Raw genomic sequence first — 15,634 nt, forward strand, 5'->3', positions numbered from 1 at the left:
GACCGACATCAGCACTGATAACATACATTTACTGACACTACAATAATATTACTTTGCAACACAATCTTTAATTCGCTCCAAAAAAAAAATGTTTTTCAGAATATCTATAATTTCCACTCTATTGTTAATTAAATTTTCAATTTTATATTCGTTTTAATTTACATAATAGCCAATAAACCACTTGACCACAACGAATGAATAACTTCCATTGGAAACTGAGTGGTTTCGTATTAACGATACGTTATTAATTAAATTCAAATACCTCAGTTTCCCTATATATGTATGGAAATAATTGGCGATAAGCTTAACAACGAGGATAATAAGTTGCTGGAAACCTCTGCACCATACCTAATTATCTTGTGATACAGTAAAAATGTTTTAAAAGGAAATAGAAATAAGCAGTATTATTTCCATTATAATAAATTTGGCTGCAAGAAAACATTCATTTACACATGTGTTGTATACACTGAAAAAAATATTTACGTGATATTAAAGATTACGCATCTTAAATTTTAGGATGCGAAATTTACATAATATTAAGGAAAAATTTCTTTAAAATAATAAAATTTTAAGTAAAATAAAGTTTATAATCTTTGCTTAAAATTTATTTTTCATTAAATTTAGGACACAAATTTTGTAAATTTGCATCCCTCCGGTTAAGTCCCATGTCTTGAACTAAGGCTAATTTTCCTTAAAGTAAAGAACCACATTTTTGTTTTAAAGAAATTGTTCTTAAATTAACTGAAATATTGAAACTTTAGTTTTAAGATAAAACGCTTCTTTGGTTTAAGCTTTATTTGGAATTAAGAAAACATTTTGATTTATGATTTGAATTTTATGATTTGAATTTTTAAACTGGCATTTGTTCGTCCGTGAGTACCTTTATTAATAAACCGCGAAAAAAGAATGAAAATTTGATAAATGAGATCTGTATCCTAATTTTAATTTTATTGGTCCTAGATTTGAAGACAGATAGGTCGCTAAAAAATTTCTTTATTTAAAGAAGCCGCATCTTTGGCTCGGAATCAATACCAAAATCTTTAAGAGAAGGTCAAAATCTTTGGATCCAAGTAAACTTCTTTTGAGTGTACTGCGCCGCCCCAGCACTTTCAGAAATAATAACAAAATATGGAAAATCTAATGTTTAGAGGTATGTTTAATTACCGAATATTTTAGGAATAATTCGAAAAACAATTAAATCAAATAATGGATTTTGTTTTGTGAATTCACTCTCCTTGAGTATAATTTAAACTACCTGAAATCCATTGGACAACGTCTAGTGGGGCGACTTTGGAAATACACTTATACTTCAAGGGATATCAGACGGCTGAATCATCTACTGTCTCAGACGCAAGAGATTCAAAATGATTTGTTTAAATTGTTGCATTTGATAGCATCGTCAAGTGTGCCAAATTTGTTTGAAATCGGTTCAGATTTAGATATAGCTCCCATATACACCTTTCGCCCGATTTACACTCTAATGACCACAAAGGCCAAAATTTTACTCCGATTTTGGTCAAATTTTACAAAGATAGTAGAATTACAATTCTAATTGTTTGTGCCAAATTTGGTCGGAATCGAATCAGATTTAAATATAGCTCCCATATAAAACTTTCACCCGATATGCACTTATATGCAGTTATACCGTTGGAAACTTTGAAAAAGTCGCATAGTCCAAAAAAAAAAAAAACAAGTATATAAAGCAGTAAGTTCGGCCGGGCCGAATCTTAAATACCTACCACCATGAATCAAATATTATAGTTTCCTGTGAAAATTTCAGGGGGATTTGGTGACAAGCAGATCAGTTCAACCAGTACACTTCCCAAAGATAAATTCTAAGATTTTACACCCAGAGAAGGAATATGATCACCTCAAACATGATTTAAGAGCAAAATGTTATTTTTGGGTGGTGATCATGTAACATGGTTTTCGCAACCATGTTATTTTCTCGGAAATCATGTATCTGATTTCGGCAAGCAGGTTATATTTGACAAACATGTTACATGGTCACCATACAAAAATAACATTTTGCTCTTGAAACATGTTTGAGGTGATCATATTCCTTCTCTGCGTGTACCTATGAAGACTAGATCAGATTCTGGATTTATAAGAACCATATTTGTTTGAGTTTTAGAGGAATCATAAACATCGTGCGCAAGTGTGCAAGAAAATGAAATGAAAATGAAATAAAGCCTTGGTTTAAAATCTAACATCTGTAGATAATACCTCTAGATTTCTAATTTCAGGCAAATTGGATAAAAACTACAGATTTTAGACGCCCAAGAAGTAAAAACTGGAGATCGGTCTATATGGGGGCTATACCAAAACATGGACCGATACTCACCATTTTCGGCACACCTCTTTATTGTTCTAAAATACCTCTAGATTTCCAATTTCCGGCAAATTGGATAAAAACTACGGATTCTAGAAGCCCAAGAAATAAAATCGGGAGATCGGTCTATATGGGGGATATACCAAAACATGGACCGATACTCACCATTTTCGGCACAGCTCTTTATGGTCTAAAATCCCTCTAGATTTCAAATTTCAGTCAAATTGGATAATATCTACGGATTCTAGAAGCCCAAGAAGTAAAATCGGGAAATCGGTCTATATGGATACTCACCATTTTTGGCACACCTCTTTATGGTGCTAAAATACCTCTAGATTTCCAATTTCAGGCGAATTGGATTGAAACTAAGGTTTTTATAAGCCCAAGACCCCAAATCGGGAGGTCGGTTTATATGGGGACTATATCAAAACTTGGACCGATATAGCCCATCCTCGAACTTGACCTGCCTGCAGACAAAAGACGAGTTTGTGCGAAATTTCAGCACGATTGCTTTATTATTGAAGACTGTAGCGTGATTACAACAGACAGCCAGACGGACATGGCTATATCGTCTTAGAATTTCTCCCTGATCAATAATATATATACTTTGTATAGCCGGAAATTGATATTTCGATGTGTTACAAACGGAATGACAAACTTATTATACCCCCGTCACCATTCTATGTTGGTGGGTATAAAAACGGACAAAAGGGAACCCTATCCCCACCTTCGCTCCACTCCGACCTGATATCGGACAATCACGTACCCTATATTAATTTCACAACTACTCGAAGTAAATCGACAAAGTTTATTTCACTTTTCCCCTTCCCCAACTAGATATCGAAAAATCATATACCAATTTAAAAATCATGTATTAATTTAATCACCTCCTCCCACGTTCCCTTTAAATTTCAAGTAGATCGGAGAAGTTAAAATTTTTCTCTATTGTTTTAAAGGGACGTCACTTTCCCCGATACAATATCGACAAACACCGAAGTGAACAGTTTCCTTGAAAATTCTTGAAACTTTCCTTCAAGTGTGGGGCAAGGAAGGTAGCCTCACCGTTCATAACCTTCCCCCACTGCCTTTGTAAATTTCAAGAAAACTTAAGATTTTTTGTTTTTTTTCAGTTTTAGAGGATGTCCTCCTCCCCGACCAAATATCGAAAAGTGATGTAGCGTATCTTTTGCAAAAGTCCCAGAAAATGCCAAGCAAATTATAAGTCCAAATTTCAAAAAGCAGGGCAAGAGTGCGTCCAAATATCACAAAATTAGGTATCAAATATTAATATCGTAACCTCTCCCCAGTCCTCTGTAAATTTCAAGTAACTTGGTAAAGTTTAATTGATTCTCTGTATGTATTAAAGAGAAGCTGATGTCTCCCTATGGCCTTTTATTTTTCTTGACAAAATATTAAAAAAACCAGGAACCTGATATAAATTTCATAACCTCACCAACTTTTTTCCGTAAAATTTCAGTCGGGGGAGTTTAGTTTTGTTTTCCACCTAAGCAGTGGTGATTTTATAAGGAAAATGTGGGCATTTTGGCCATTTTTGTCCAAATCGGAAAACATATATATAGAAGCTTTATATAAATCTGAACCGATTTCAAATTTGACATGCATAGTAAATATGTTAATTTTACTCACTGTGCCAAATTTCACGTAAATCGGATTACAACTTTGACCTCTGTGGTCATATTACGGAAAATCGGGCGAAAAATATATATGAGAGCTATACCTAAATCTGAACCGATTTCAACCAAAATTAGTACGCACATCAAGAACCTTAATTCTACCCCCTGTGCAAAGTTTCAAGTAAATCGGAGTACAACTTTGGTCTCTCTGGTTATATGTGTCTAAATCGGGCGAAAGATATATATGGGAGCTATATCTAAATCTGAACCGATGTCAATAAAATTCGGCATACTTGACTATAGTACCAATTGTTTTTCTTGTGCAAAATTTCAACCAAATTGAGGTAAAACTCTGGCTTTTTTTGACCGTATAAGTACATATTAGAGGTGTGCACGTGACGCGAAATTGTCGAGATTCACGAAAATTTTCGTGACTCACGCTGATGACGACGGCGTGAGTGTGCGTAAGCGTTATTAACAAATCAAATGTCGTGCGTGAGCGTGAGTCACGAAAATAATTTCTTCGTGAGTCTGCGTGAGTAACGAATTTCCGAAAAATAGCTCACGAAAATAATCCCTCCAACGGACATAAAACGCTTACGAGATGAATTCATTTACAATTTTAGTAACGCCTGGGATGTTAAGAGTTTAATAACGCTCTCGATTTTCATCATGCTAATTCAGGTAAATTACTTATAAAATTATTCGTGAGTAACCACATTTTTCGTGAGTCACAATATTTTCGTGCGTGAGTGTGCGTGAATATAAATTTTCTTTTCGTGAGTGTGCGTGAGCGTGAGTCTCACCAAACAAAATCGTGCGTGAGTAAGATTTTTCCGTCGTGAGTGCGCGTGAGCGTGAGTAAAATATTACTCACGTGCACACCTCTAGTACATATCGGCCGAATGATATATATTGGAACTATATCTAAATATGAACCGATGTCAATAAAATTTTCCATACTTGACTACAGTACTAATTGTTCTCGCTGTGCAAAATTTAAAGCAAATTAGGGTAAAACTCTGGCTTCTGTGGCCATATAAGTGCATATCGGGCTAAAGGTATATATGGGAGCTATATCTAAATCCGAACCGATTTCTACCAAAATCAATAGGGTTCTATTCTGACCCACAACTGAAGCTTGTGTCAATTTTGAAGTCGATTGTATTAAAACTACGACGTAGACTTTGACCACAAAAATGTGTTCACAGACAGACGGACATGGCTATATCGACACAGTAACCCGCCTTGAGCAATATTGCCAAAGACACCATATGTCTATCTATATTACCCTGTTCCACAGTGTGGCGCAGGATAGAAATACAAAAATAATGTCATTAAAGAAGAAAATATTACAGGGTGCTAGGTAGATGCAAATATTTTGAACAGGTCGAATTATACCATTCTTTATCTTTTGGTAAATAACAATATTTTACAACAGCCCATTCATTTACCCAATAATAATTTGGAAATACCACTCCATAAAGATTATTTTTTAATTGGAAGCTAAACTAGAAAATTCTTATTATGGGAGGTATACTTATATTAAGTTCATGGTAGGGCTGGTTACAAATGTTTTGAACAGCACTGTATATGGGAGCTATTTCGAAATTTCAACCCATTTTACCCAAATGCTGTATGCATTTTATATTATAATGTAAATTTTACTCCCTGGCAAAATTATACTCGGAGTAAAAATTTGGCCTCTGAGGCAATTGGAGTGTAAATCGGGCGAAAGCTATTTATGGGAGCTATATCTAAAACTTAAAAAATTTCAATCAAACTTGGCATACACAATTAGAATGGTAATTCTAATCTCAGTGCAAAATTTCATCGAAGTAAAAGTAAATTTATGGCCTCTGTGGTCATATAAGTGCATATCGGGCCAAATATATATATATGGGAGCTTTATCTAAATCTCAACCAGTTCAACTGATACTCTGCGAAATTGTTCAACTTTAAAAAAAAATATTCATATAATCTCATGTGTAGAAAATTTTATTTATGCATAGGTATGTATACAATATTTTTATACCCACCACCATAGAATGGTGACGGCAATCGTACTGAAATTTTGCACAAACTCGTCTTTTGTCTGCAGGCAGGTCAAGTTAGAAGATGGGCTATATCGGTCCAGGTTTTGATATAGTCCCCATATAAACCGACCTTTCGATTTGGGGTCTTGGGCTTATAGAAATCGTAATTTTTATCCAATTTGCCTGAAATTTGAAACCTGGAGGTATTTTATGACCATAAAGAGGTGTGCCAAAAATGTTTTGGTATAGCCCCCATATAGACCGATCTTCCGATTTTACTTCTTGGGATTATAGAAACCGCAGTTTTTATTCAATTTACCTGAAATTGGAAATCTAGAGGTATTGTAGGACCACAAATACGTGTGCCACAAATTGTGAGTATCGGTCCATGTTTTTGTATGGTCTCCAATAAAACGACCTCCCGATTTGGGGTCTTGGGCTTATAGAAACCGTAGTTTTTATCCAATTTGTCTAAAATTGGAAATCTAGAAGTATTTTAGGACCATAAAGAGGTGTGCCGAAAATGGTGAGTATCGGTCCATATTTTGGTATAGCCCCCATATAGACCGATTTCAAGATTTTACTTCTTGGGCTTCTAGAATCCGAAGTTTTTATCTTATTTGCCTGAAATTGGAAATCTAGAGGTATTTTCGGGTCAATAAGAGGTGTGCGAAAACGGTGAGTATCGGTCCATATTTTAGTATAGCCCCCATAAGAACGATCTCCCGATTTAACTCCTTGGGTTTCTAGAAACCGTAGTTTTTATCTGATTTGCCTGAAATTGTAAATGTTCTGTTATTTTAAGCTCACAAAAACGTGTATCGGATTAAGTTTTTATCGGTCCATTTGGTAATGCCTCCATATAGACCGACTTCACTTCTTGAGGGTGTAGAAGGCGCACTGATCATGAAAATTGCTTGAAACTCAATGTAAAATTTCCAAATTTTACTTCTACAGATTTAAGATTTCAAATCAAGACTTTATTTTATAATTTTCTTGTACACTTACAAGAGATGTTAATGATTCCTTTAAAACTCAAACAAAAATGGTTCTTATAAATCCAGAATCTGATATAGTCCTCATAGGTGAAATCTTTAAATTTATCTTCGGGAATATCCTCAAGTCCTCAAGCTCTCCTGAAATTTCAAAGGAAACCGTAATATTTGGTTCATGGTGGTGGGTATTTATGATTCGGCCCGGCCGAACTTAGTGCTGTATATACTTGTTATAATATTAAATTGAGCCGACGGGCTTTTTGGGCAGCAAATAAATCAATGACTTCTTCAGTCGGCACATTTATTCGGCGATGAACCGACATTAATGCTAATCCTTTGAGTCTACTCTCGCTAGTCGAATTTCTAAGATACGTCTTTAATCTCTTCATTGTTGAAAATGAACGTTTGGATGAGCACGTAGTAACTGCAGGGATGGAAAATACAATTTTTAAGAAAGTACAAAAAAGGTATTTTTTGAGCGGAAAGGTACTTTTTACTAAATTTCAACAAAAATTTCACTGGAAGATTATTGCCAAAGTGACCAAAATTTTTAAAAGAATATGCACGTTTGGAAAAATCTCTTTATTGCTACCATCGCTGATTTAGGCAGGTTCTTTTCGCAGGTTTTGCGCCATTTCATTTACACATGTGTGTTTGGCTGTTTCGTTGTTGTTGCTATGGCCAAACAAAGCGAGTCATGTTCACAAAAAGAACAACAAACACACATAAAAAGCAGAAATACATTTTCCAAAAATTAAATTTGTGGTGCGAGAACAAAAATCGTCGTTTGACGGGCTTTTCAACTAGTATTCTATGATTTGTGCAAGTTTTATAGGCAAGCGTTTTTCAAAATAAAACCTCCAGCTTTTCTTCAACATCTTCGATAAGATTTTTCTATGCAGCTAAAAATATATATTTATTTATATAAAAATATTCATTCATTTCGGGGGGGGTTTGATCCCAACAAATTCCATTTCAACTAAACGGTGTTACACTATTTAATCATACAGCGTTGTGTATACATTTTATCCTTGTTGAGAATACAAGAAACAAACTTGCTTCCATGTGTCCGCATTAATCCATGTGTTATGTTAACTCTAAACTCCTCATAAGTCATGGATGTTTATAGCGATTATGTACATTTCCTGAACATAAGTTACAGTTAAGTTGGGCGCATTTTGTATTCATTATGCGATTGTGGTCCACGTCACCACTTGCACTTGCATCATTGTAATCCGCTAAAGAATTCACTGCCAGTGGGTATGGTATGCGGTAAGCAACCTTGGGAGGGACTTACAATTAATTACTGAGAATGTTGCAATGCAAACTTAAGTCTAAGTTATTAACTCTGTAATCCCATACTAAGGTATTACACTTAAGGGTGTTTGCAAACCATCATCTCTTGCCAGTCAAGTTTAAGCAGATGGAAAGAAATCCTATAAAATCATGCTATTATGAAGAACGCTGCTCTACTTCATTATAGGGTGAAAAAAAGCAAAATTTTTTTTTACTTCGACTATGACGTGGCTCATATTTTCGCTTCAATTTCTAGATTTATGAACATTTTTTATTAAAAAACAAAAAAAAAACATCATCAACATAACAGATTTAAATAGGGTATTATATCTACTTCTTACAAGTGGCTGTAGGGATAATTGAAATTTAAAGTGAAAAGAAGGATAACTTTTTTTTATTTGTAGCAAATTGGATTCTCACCAACTTCGATATTTAAATGAAGTTTTAATACTACAGTGCACTCGCGGTAACGGGAACTAATTATGTTAAAACCAAGAGAGTTCACGTTAGCGAACTTCCGCGACTTTCAGAGCAAAACATAGCCATATTCGGGAGTTTTACACGATCTAGCGTGATAGTATTTTTTTTTATTAGTCCTATTAAAAACTTAATTTCATTTCATGAAAAAATTAAAAAAAAAAAAAAAAACAAGTATATACAGCACTAAGTTCGGCCGGGCCGAATCTTAAATACTCAGCACTATGAACCAAATATTATGTTTTCCTTTGAAATTTCAGGAGGGCTTGAGGACACTTCCCGAAGATAAATTTAAAGATTTCACCTATGAGGACTACTATATCAGATTCTGGATTTATAAGAACCATTTTTGTTTGAGTTTTGGAGGAATCATTAACATCTCTTGTAAGTGTGCAAGAAAATTATAAAATAACGTCTTGATTTGAAATCTTAAATCTGTAGAAGTAAAATATGGAAATTTTACATTGAGTTTCAAGCAATTTTCATGATCAGTGCGCCTTCTACACCCTCAAAAAGTGAAGTCGGTCTATATGGAAGCATTACCAAATGGACCGATAAAAACTTAATCCGATACACGTTTTTGTGAGCCTAAAATACCAGAATATTTACAATTTCAGGCAAATCAGATAAAAACTACGGTTTCTAGAAATTAAATCGGGAGATCGTTCTTATGGGGGCTATACCAAAATATGGACCGATACTCACCATTTTCGGCACACCTCTTTATGGTCCTAAAATACCTCTAGATTTCCAATTTTAGACAAATTTGATAAAAACTACGGTTTCTATAAGCCCAAGACCCCAAATCGGGAGGACGGTTTATATGGGGACTATATCAAAACCTGGACCGATATAGCCCATCTTCGAACTTGATCTGCCTGCAGACAAAAGACGAGTTTGTGCAAAATTTCAGCTCGATTGCTTCATTATTGAAGACTGTAGCGTGATTACAACAGACAGACAGACGGACATCGTTATATCGTCTTAGAATTTCTCCCCGATCAAGAATATATATACTTTATATAGTCGGAAATCGATATTTCGAACGGAATGACAAACTTATTATACCCTCGTCACCATTCTATGGTGGTGGGTATAAATATGGGAAACATTTAAATCTGAAGCAATTTTAAGGAAACTTCGCAAAAGTTTATTTATGTTTTATCGTCATTTAGAGTCATTTTTACAACTTTTCGACCAAGCTGTGGCGATTTTACAAGGAATCAGAAAAACATATATATGGGAGTTAAATTTGCACGCATAGCTACAATGCTAATTCTACTCCCTGTGCAAAATTTCAACTAAATCGGAGCAAACAATTGGCCTCTGTGGTCATATGAGTGTAAATCGGCCGAAAGCTATATATGGGAGCTATATCTAAATCTGAACCGATTTCAACCAAATTTGGCACGTATAGCTACAATGCTAATTCTACTCCCTGTGCAAAATTTCAATTAAATCGAAGTAAAAGATTGGCCACTGTGGTAAATCGGGCGAACGATATATATGGGAGCTATATCTAAATCTGAACCGATTTCAATAAAATTTGGCATACTTGGCTACACTACTAATTGTACTTCTAGTGCAAAATTTCAACCAAATTGGGGTAAAACTCTAGCTTCTGGGACCGTATTAGTCCATATCGGGCGAAAGATATATATGGGAGCTATATCTAAATCTAAACCGATTTCAATAAAATTTGGCACACTTTACTCTAGTACTAATTGTTCTCTTGTACAAAATTTTAAGCAAATTAGGGTAAAAGTCTGGCTTCTGGGGCCATATAAGTCCATATCGGGCGAAATATATACACTCAAAAAAGAAGTTTACTTGGATAACGACGAAATTTATTCTCAACACGTTTCGGCTATTTCATCAGCATCACAATCTTTATTATCGTCATCTGATACATTAATAGTTTTAGGCGATTTCAATCTCCCTTATGTCTCCTGGCTACACTCTTCTGAATCTGAGAGTTTAATTCCTGTAATCTCAAATAGTATTTCTAATAATTTTCTTCACTCATTACTTAATCTTGGCCTTTTTCAAATAAATGATATTTTCAATTCACACGGCAGATTACTTGATCTGGTGTTTGTTAATAGAACATTTAATATAAGTTTGGAATCCTGTCATGCTTTAACGCAACCTGAAGATCGTTATCACCCTACTATAATATTGCATGTTGCAGCCCCAAATCTCCCACGATCTAGGTACACCAATTCGAACCGAGAGTATTGCTTTGCTAAGACGAATTATACTATACTAAATTCATTGCTTTCCGCCGTAAATTGGGACGATATTCTTGATTCTAATGATATTACCGAACTAGCATCCCGTTTTTACTCAATCCTACAGGATTGCATATCCAAATCAGTGCCTCGAATTATTATAAACGACAATTCTGGACCGCCATGGAATACCAGAGTTCTATCGAAGCTGAAGAATCAAAAGAACAAGATGTACAATCAAGACTATTTAAATAGAATGAAAGATCAACTGAGAGTTGATCCTAAGTCTTTCTACAAATTTGTGAATTCAAAACGCCAATCTAGTGGCCTACCAACATATCTTAAATATAAGTCCTCAACTGCCGACAATGATGTAGACATTTCTAATATAATTGCAGATTTCTTTGCTACAACATATTCGGATAAGTGTTATGATGGTAACAACATCTATCCATACATGACTAGGAACTGTAACAGAATTGATATCTCTTACATAGATGAGAGCACCATTTTAAGTAATCTTAGAACTCTGAAATCTACATTTAATGCTGGCCCTGATGGTATTCCGTCCTGTATTCTGAAACAATGTGCCGATATACTTTCATATCCTCTTTCTTTACTGTTTAATAAGTCACTAAAGGTATTTCACGAGGTATTTCGAATCTTTGTGCCATTCCGAAGTTGATGGAAAAGATCTTAACAAGTTCTATTTCCCATCAGATTTCTTCATTATTATCTGCGAATCAACATGGTTTTAGGAAAAAACGATCGACCATAACCAACCTTTTGGAATTTACTTGTTTGGTTAATGATGCTTTTAGGGATCGCTTTCAAACAGATACAATATACACTGATTTTAGTAAAGCTTTCGACAAAGTCAATCATGCTCTCCTTTTACATAAGTTGGATATGATTGGCTTCAGCGAACCTTTATTGAGATGGTTTCATTCGTATTTAATTGGTCGGACACAATATGTTAAGTTGGTAGTGCGACATCTAGACCTATCACTGTTACCTCGGGTGTTCCTCAGGGCAGCCACCTCGGACCTGTTTTATTTAGTCTATTCATCAATGACCTCCCATCAGTTGTAAAATTTTCTAATATTCTTATGTTTGCGGATGACGTAAAGATATTTCGTTCCTATAATAATCCCGACGAACGAAGGTATCTTCAGTTCGACCTTGATAACTTTTACGATTGGTGTGAGACAAATTTAATGGAATTAAATATCTCGAATTGTAAATTGATGCGCTTTTCGAGAAGAACTGTATTCGAGTCGAGTTATTCTATTGGGACTAACGAGCTGGAAGCAGTAGATTCTTTCAAGGATCTTGGATTGCTAATGGACCAGCGACTGAACTTTCGCCAACATGTGTCTATGGCCATCAGTAAGGCACTTGTTACTCTCGGATTCATGAAACGTTGGAGTAAAGAATTTAGAGATTACTCAATTACCAAGATACTTTACACTTCATTAGTACGAAGCAACCTTGAGTACGGTTCTATAATATGGGATCCATATTATACAATCCACTCAAATAAGATTGAATCCGTCCAGAAGCAATTTCTTCTATTCTGCCTTCGACACAGAGGTTGGGATCGCCAGTCTTTACCATCGTATCAATTTCGCCTAAATCTTATAAAATTACCCTCACTGCAAAGTCGTAGAATTATGTTAAATATTTCTTTCATAATGAATATAATTCAAGGTGAAATTGATTCTGAGTTTCTTCTCAACAAACTGTCATTTAACATACTTGTTAGATGTAGCAGAAATTTTGAAGAGCTAAAAATTCCGTATTATAGATCAGATTATGCAAACAACGATCCGTTACGAAGGTAATGCCTTCAGTTCAATAAATATTATGCCATTATAAATCTGTCTGAGCAACGAGTCGTTCTGAAGAGAAATATTATTTTACACTTAAACCAGTAGTTATCTTTATCTTTGTTTGTACATATTAGTCTGTAAGGATTTTGTATCTATAGACTTAATAAAAAAAAAAAAAAGATTTTGACCTTCCGGTAAGGATTTTGGTATTGATTCCGAGCCAAAGATGCGGCTTCTTTAAAATAAAGACATTTTTTAGGGACCTCCCTGGCTTTAAATCTAGGATCGATAAAATTAAAATTGGATACAGATCACATTCATCGAATTTTTATTCTCTGTTTGCGATATATTAATAGAGATATTGATGTACAAACAAATTCCAGTTTCAAAATCCAAATTATACCAAGTACTTCAAAGTAAAAACTGTTTTCTTAATGCTAAAAAAAATTTTAAAACAAAGATGCAAATCCTTAAAATAAGTCTTAGCCTATATTTGAAGCATTTTTACCTTAAATTTAAAAATTCAATATGTCAGTTGAGTTAAAGACGATTTGTTTAAATTAAAAATATTTTTCTTTATTTTAAGGAACATTTGCCTTAATTCAAAGATCTACAACTTCAACAGAGGGACGCAAAATTTCAAGATTTGTGTCCTAAATTTAATGAAAAAAAAAAATTTTGAAGCAAGGATTATAAATTTTCTTTTAATTAAAATGTCATTATTTTAAAGAATTTTGTCCTTATCATTGCGTAAATTTCGAGTCCTAAAATTAAATCTTCCATATTAGGTCAATATTTTTTTCAGTGTATATGGGAGCTATATGTAAATCTGATTCATTCCAAAATCAACAGGGATCTATTCATTCAGCCAAAACACATACTTGTGCCAAATTTAAGGTCGATTGGACTAAAACTGCGACCTAGACTTTGATTACAAAAATGTGTTCACGGACAGACGGACATCGCTATATCGACTCAAGAGTCCACCCTGAGCATTTTTGCCAAAGACACCATGTGTCTATTCGCCTCCTTCTGGGTGTTGCAAACATATGCACTTACTTATAATACCACTAACTAATAATATCCACAGTGTGGCGCAGGGTATAAAAAACACTTGATTTTTTTTAGTATTTTTGTAACCATCTTCCATTGGCCTATAGACTTGATTAGTTTCAAAATAAATATAAAAAATGAAATGAGTTATGGTAGACCATTTCAATTGTCTTGTTACCAAAAAACTTTTGAAGCAATTCTCTACGCTCTATCACTCAGAATCACCTACTGTAAATTGAATACCTACCTTTGTGTGATGTCTTAAGTAATTTATTTATTTCATACCTAGACTTATAAGTAAATTACAAATATAAAAGCGTTAAAGCTGTGACGTCGCAGATTTTACCCCAAGTTAATATAATCAGTTTTGTATTTTTAGAAAAAGTTTCAAAAATATTAACTACAAAGATTTTAGCGCTGTTTACTTTCACAAGTTGGGATTGGTGCGCCACATGGTAAATCACATTTAAAGTTTTCTCCATTTGTTTATCAAGAAAAACTTTTCATTGCATTGGCATAATGATGAAAACAGGATGTGCTGCTTATTTCGCGATATAAGTAATGTGCGTTGGTGTATTCCCTTTGACTATTACGCTGATAACTTCTATACCCAATGTGACCTAAAATTAAAATCGTTCGCCTAGATATATAGGAAGGTCAATGCGGTTGACAATGATTTGCAAGCGAATCTCAGAAGGTAGCCTCAATTAAATGAAATAGAACAAGTCTGGAAAGTCTGACGTGGCCGACTATATTATACTCTTCACCACTCTGTAGACCAACATTTATGATACCATTTAAAATAAAATGTTGGGAGCTATATATAAAATTTTTATATTCCCATATATTAAAATATGAACGGATTTAGATACAATTTGGTGCACTTCTATAGAATTCTGATTTCCCCCTCTAATAGGCATTGCTAGAATGTCAACGCTGGAGTAAACCGTTGGCCTCAGTAGCCATATGAGTGTAAATCGGAAGAAAATGGGAGGTATATCTGCATCTGAACCTATTCCAATGAAATTTAGTACATGCACACAAAAAAAAATTTCTAGTTCAATCACGAAATTAATTGCAATTAATTAATTTTTAATTGAAATGTCTTCAATCACAGAAATGATAGTATCAATTAAAAAATTAATTGAAGGTAAATTAAAAAGTTAATTGATCCAATTAAAAAATTAATTGATACTATTAATTTTTGTGATTGATTTTTGTTTCAATTAAAAAATTTGCTGAATCAATTAAATTTTTAATTGAATATTTTTTAAAACTCAATTAAAATTTTAATGATAGTATCAATTAAAACAAGTATATACGGCCGTAAGTTCGGCCAGGCCGAAGCTTATGTACCCTCCATCATGGATTGCGTAGAAACTTCATCTAAACACTGCCATCCACAATCGAATTACTTAAGTTGCGGTAACGCTTGCCGATGGCAAGGTATCTTAAAACCTCCTAACACCATCTTCTAAATTGTATGTAAGTCCATACGTGGTATATATTAAATCAAAAAAGATCGATCAAATACGTATATAATTCAGTTTGACAAAGTAGACATAAAATTTTAACAAAATTTTCACAAAATTTTCTATAGAAAGAAAGTTTTGACAAAAATTTCTACAGAAATAAAATTTTAACAAAATTTTCTATAGAAATAAACTTTTGACAAAATTTTCTACAGAAATAAACTCTTGGTAGATTATCTTTGGCTCGAGTGGCAACCATGATTATGAACCGAATAA

General features: G+C 34.0%; 1 protein-coding gene across 1 annotated transcript in view; it reads left to right on the plus strand.

Annotated features, from left to right (window-relative positions):
- The window catches only part of LOC142230979 (uncharacterized), a 35,504-nt gene extending 23,411 nt beyond the window's left edge, over positions 1 to 12,093 (plus strand). The window contains exons 2-3 of the mRNA XM_075301598.1: positions 10,650 to 11,641; positions 11,683 to 12,093. Coding sequence (XP_075157713.1) covers positions 10,650 to 11,641; positions 11,683 to 12,093 — 1,403 coding nt within the window. The remainder of the gene's footprint in view (positions 1 to 10,649; positions 11,642 to 11,682) is intronic.
- The last annotated feature ends 3,541 nt before the right edge of the window (positions 12,094 to 15,634 follow it).

This window comes from Haematobia irritans, chromosome 3, assembly GCF_050003625.1.
Source record: "Haematobia irritans isolate KBUSLIRL chromosome 3, ASM5000362v1, whole genome shotgun sequence".
Taxonomy (NCBI): Eukaryota; Metazoa; Arthropoda; class Insecta; order Diptera; family Muscidae; genus Haematobia; species Haematobia irritans.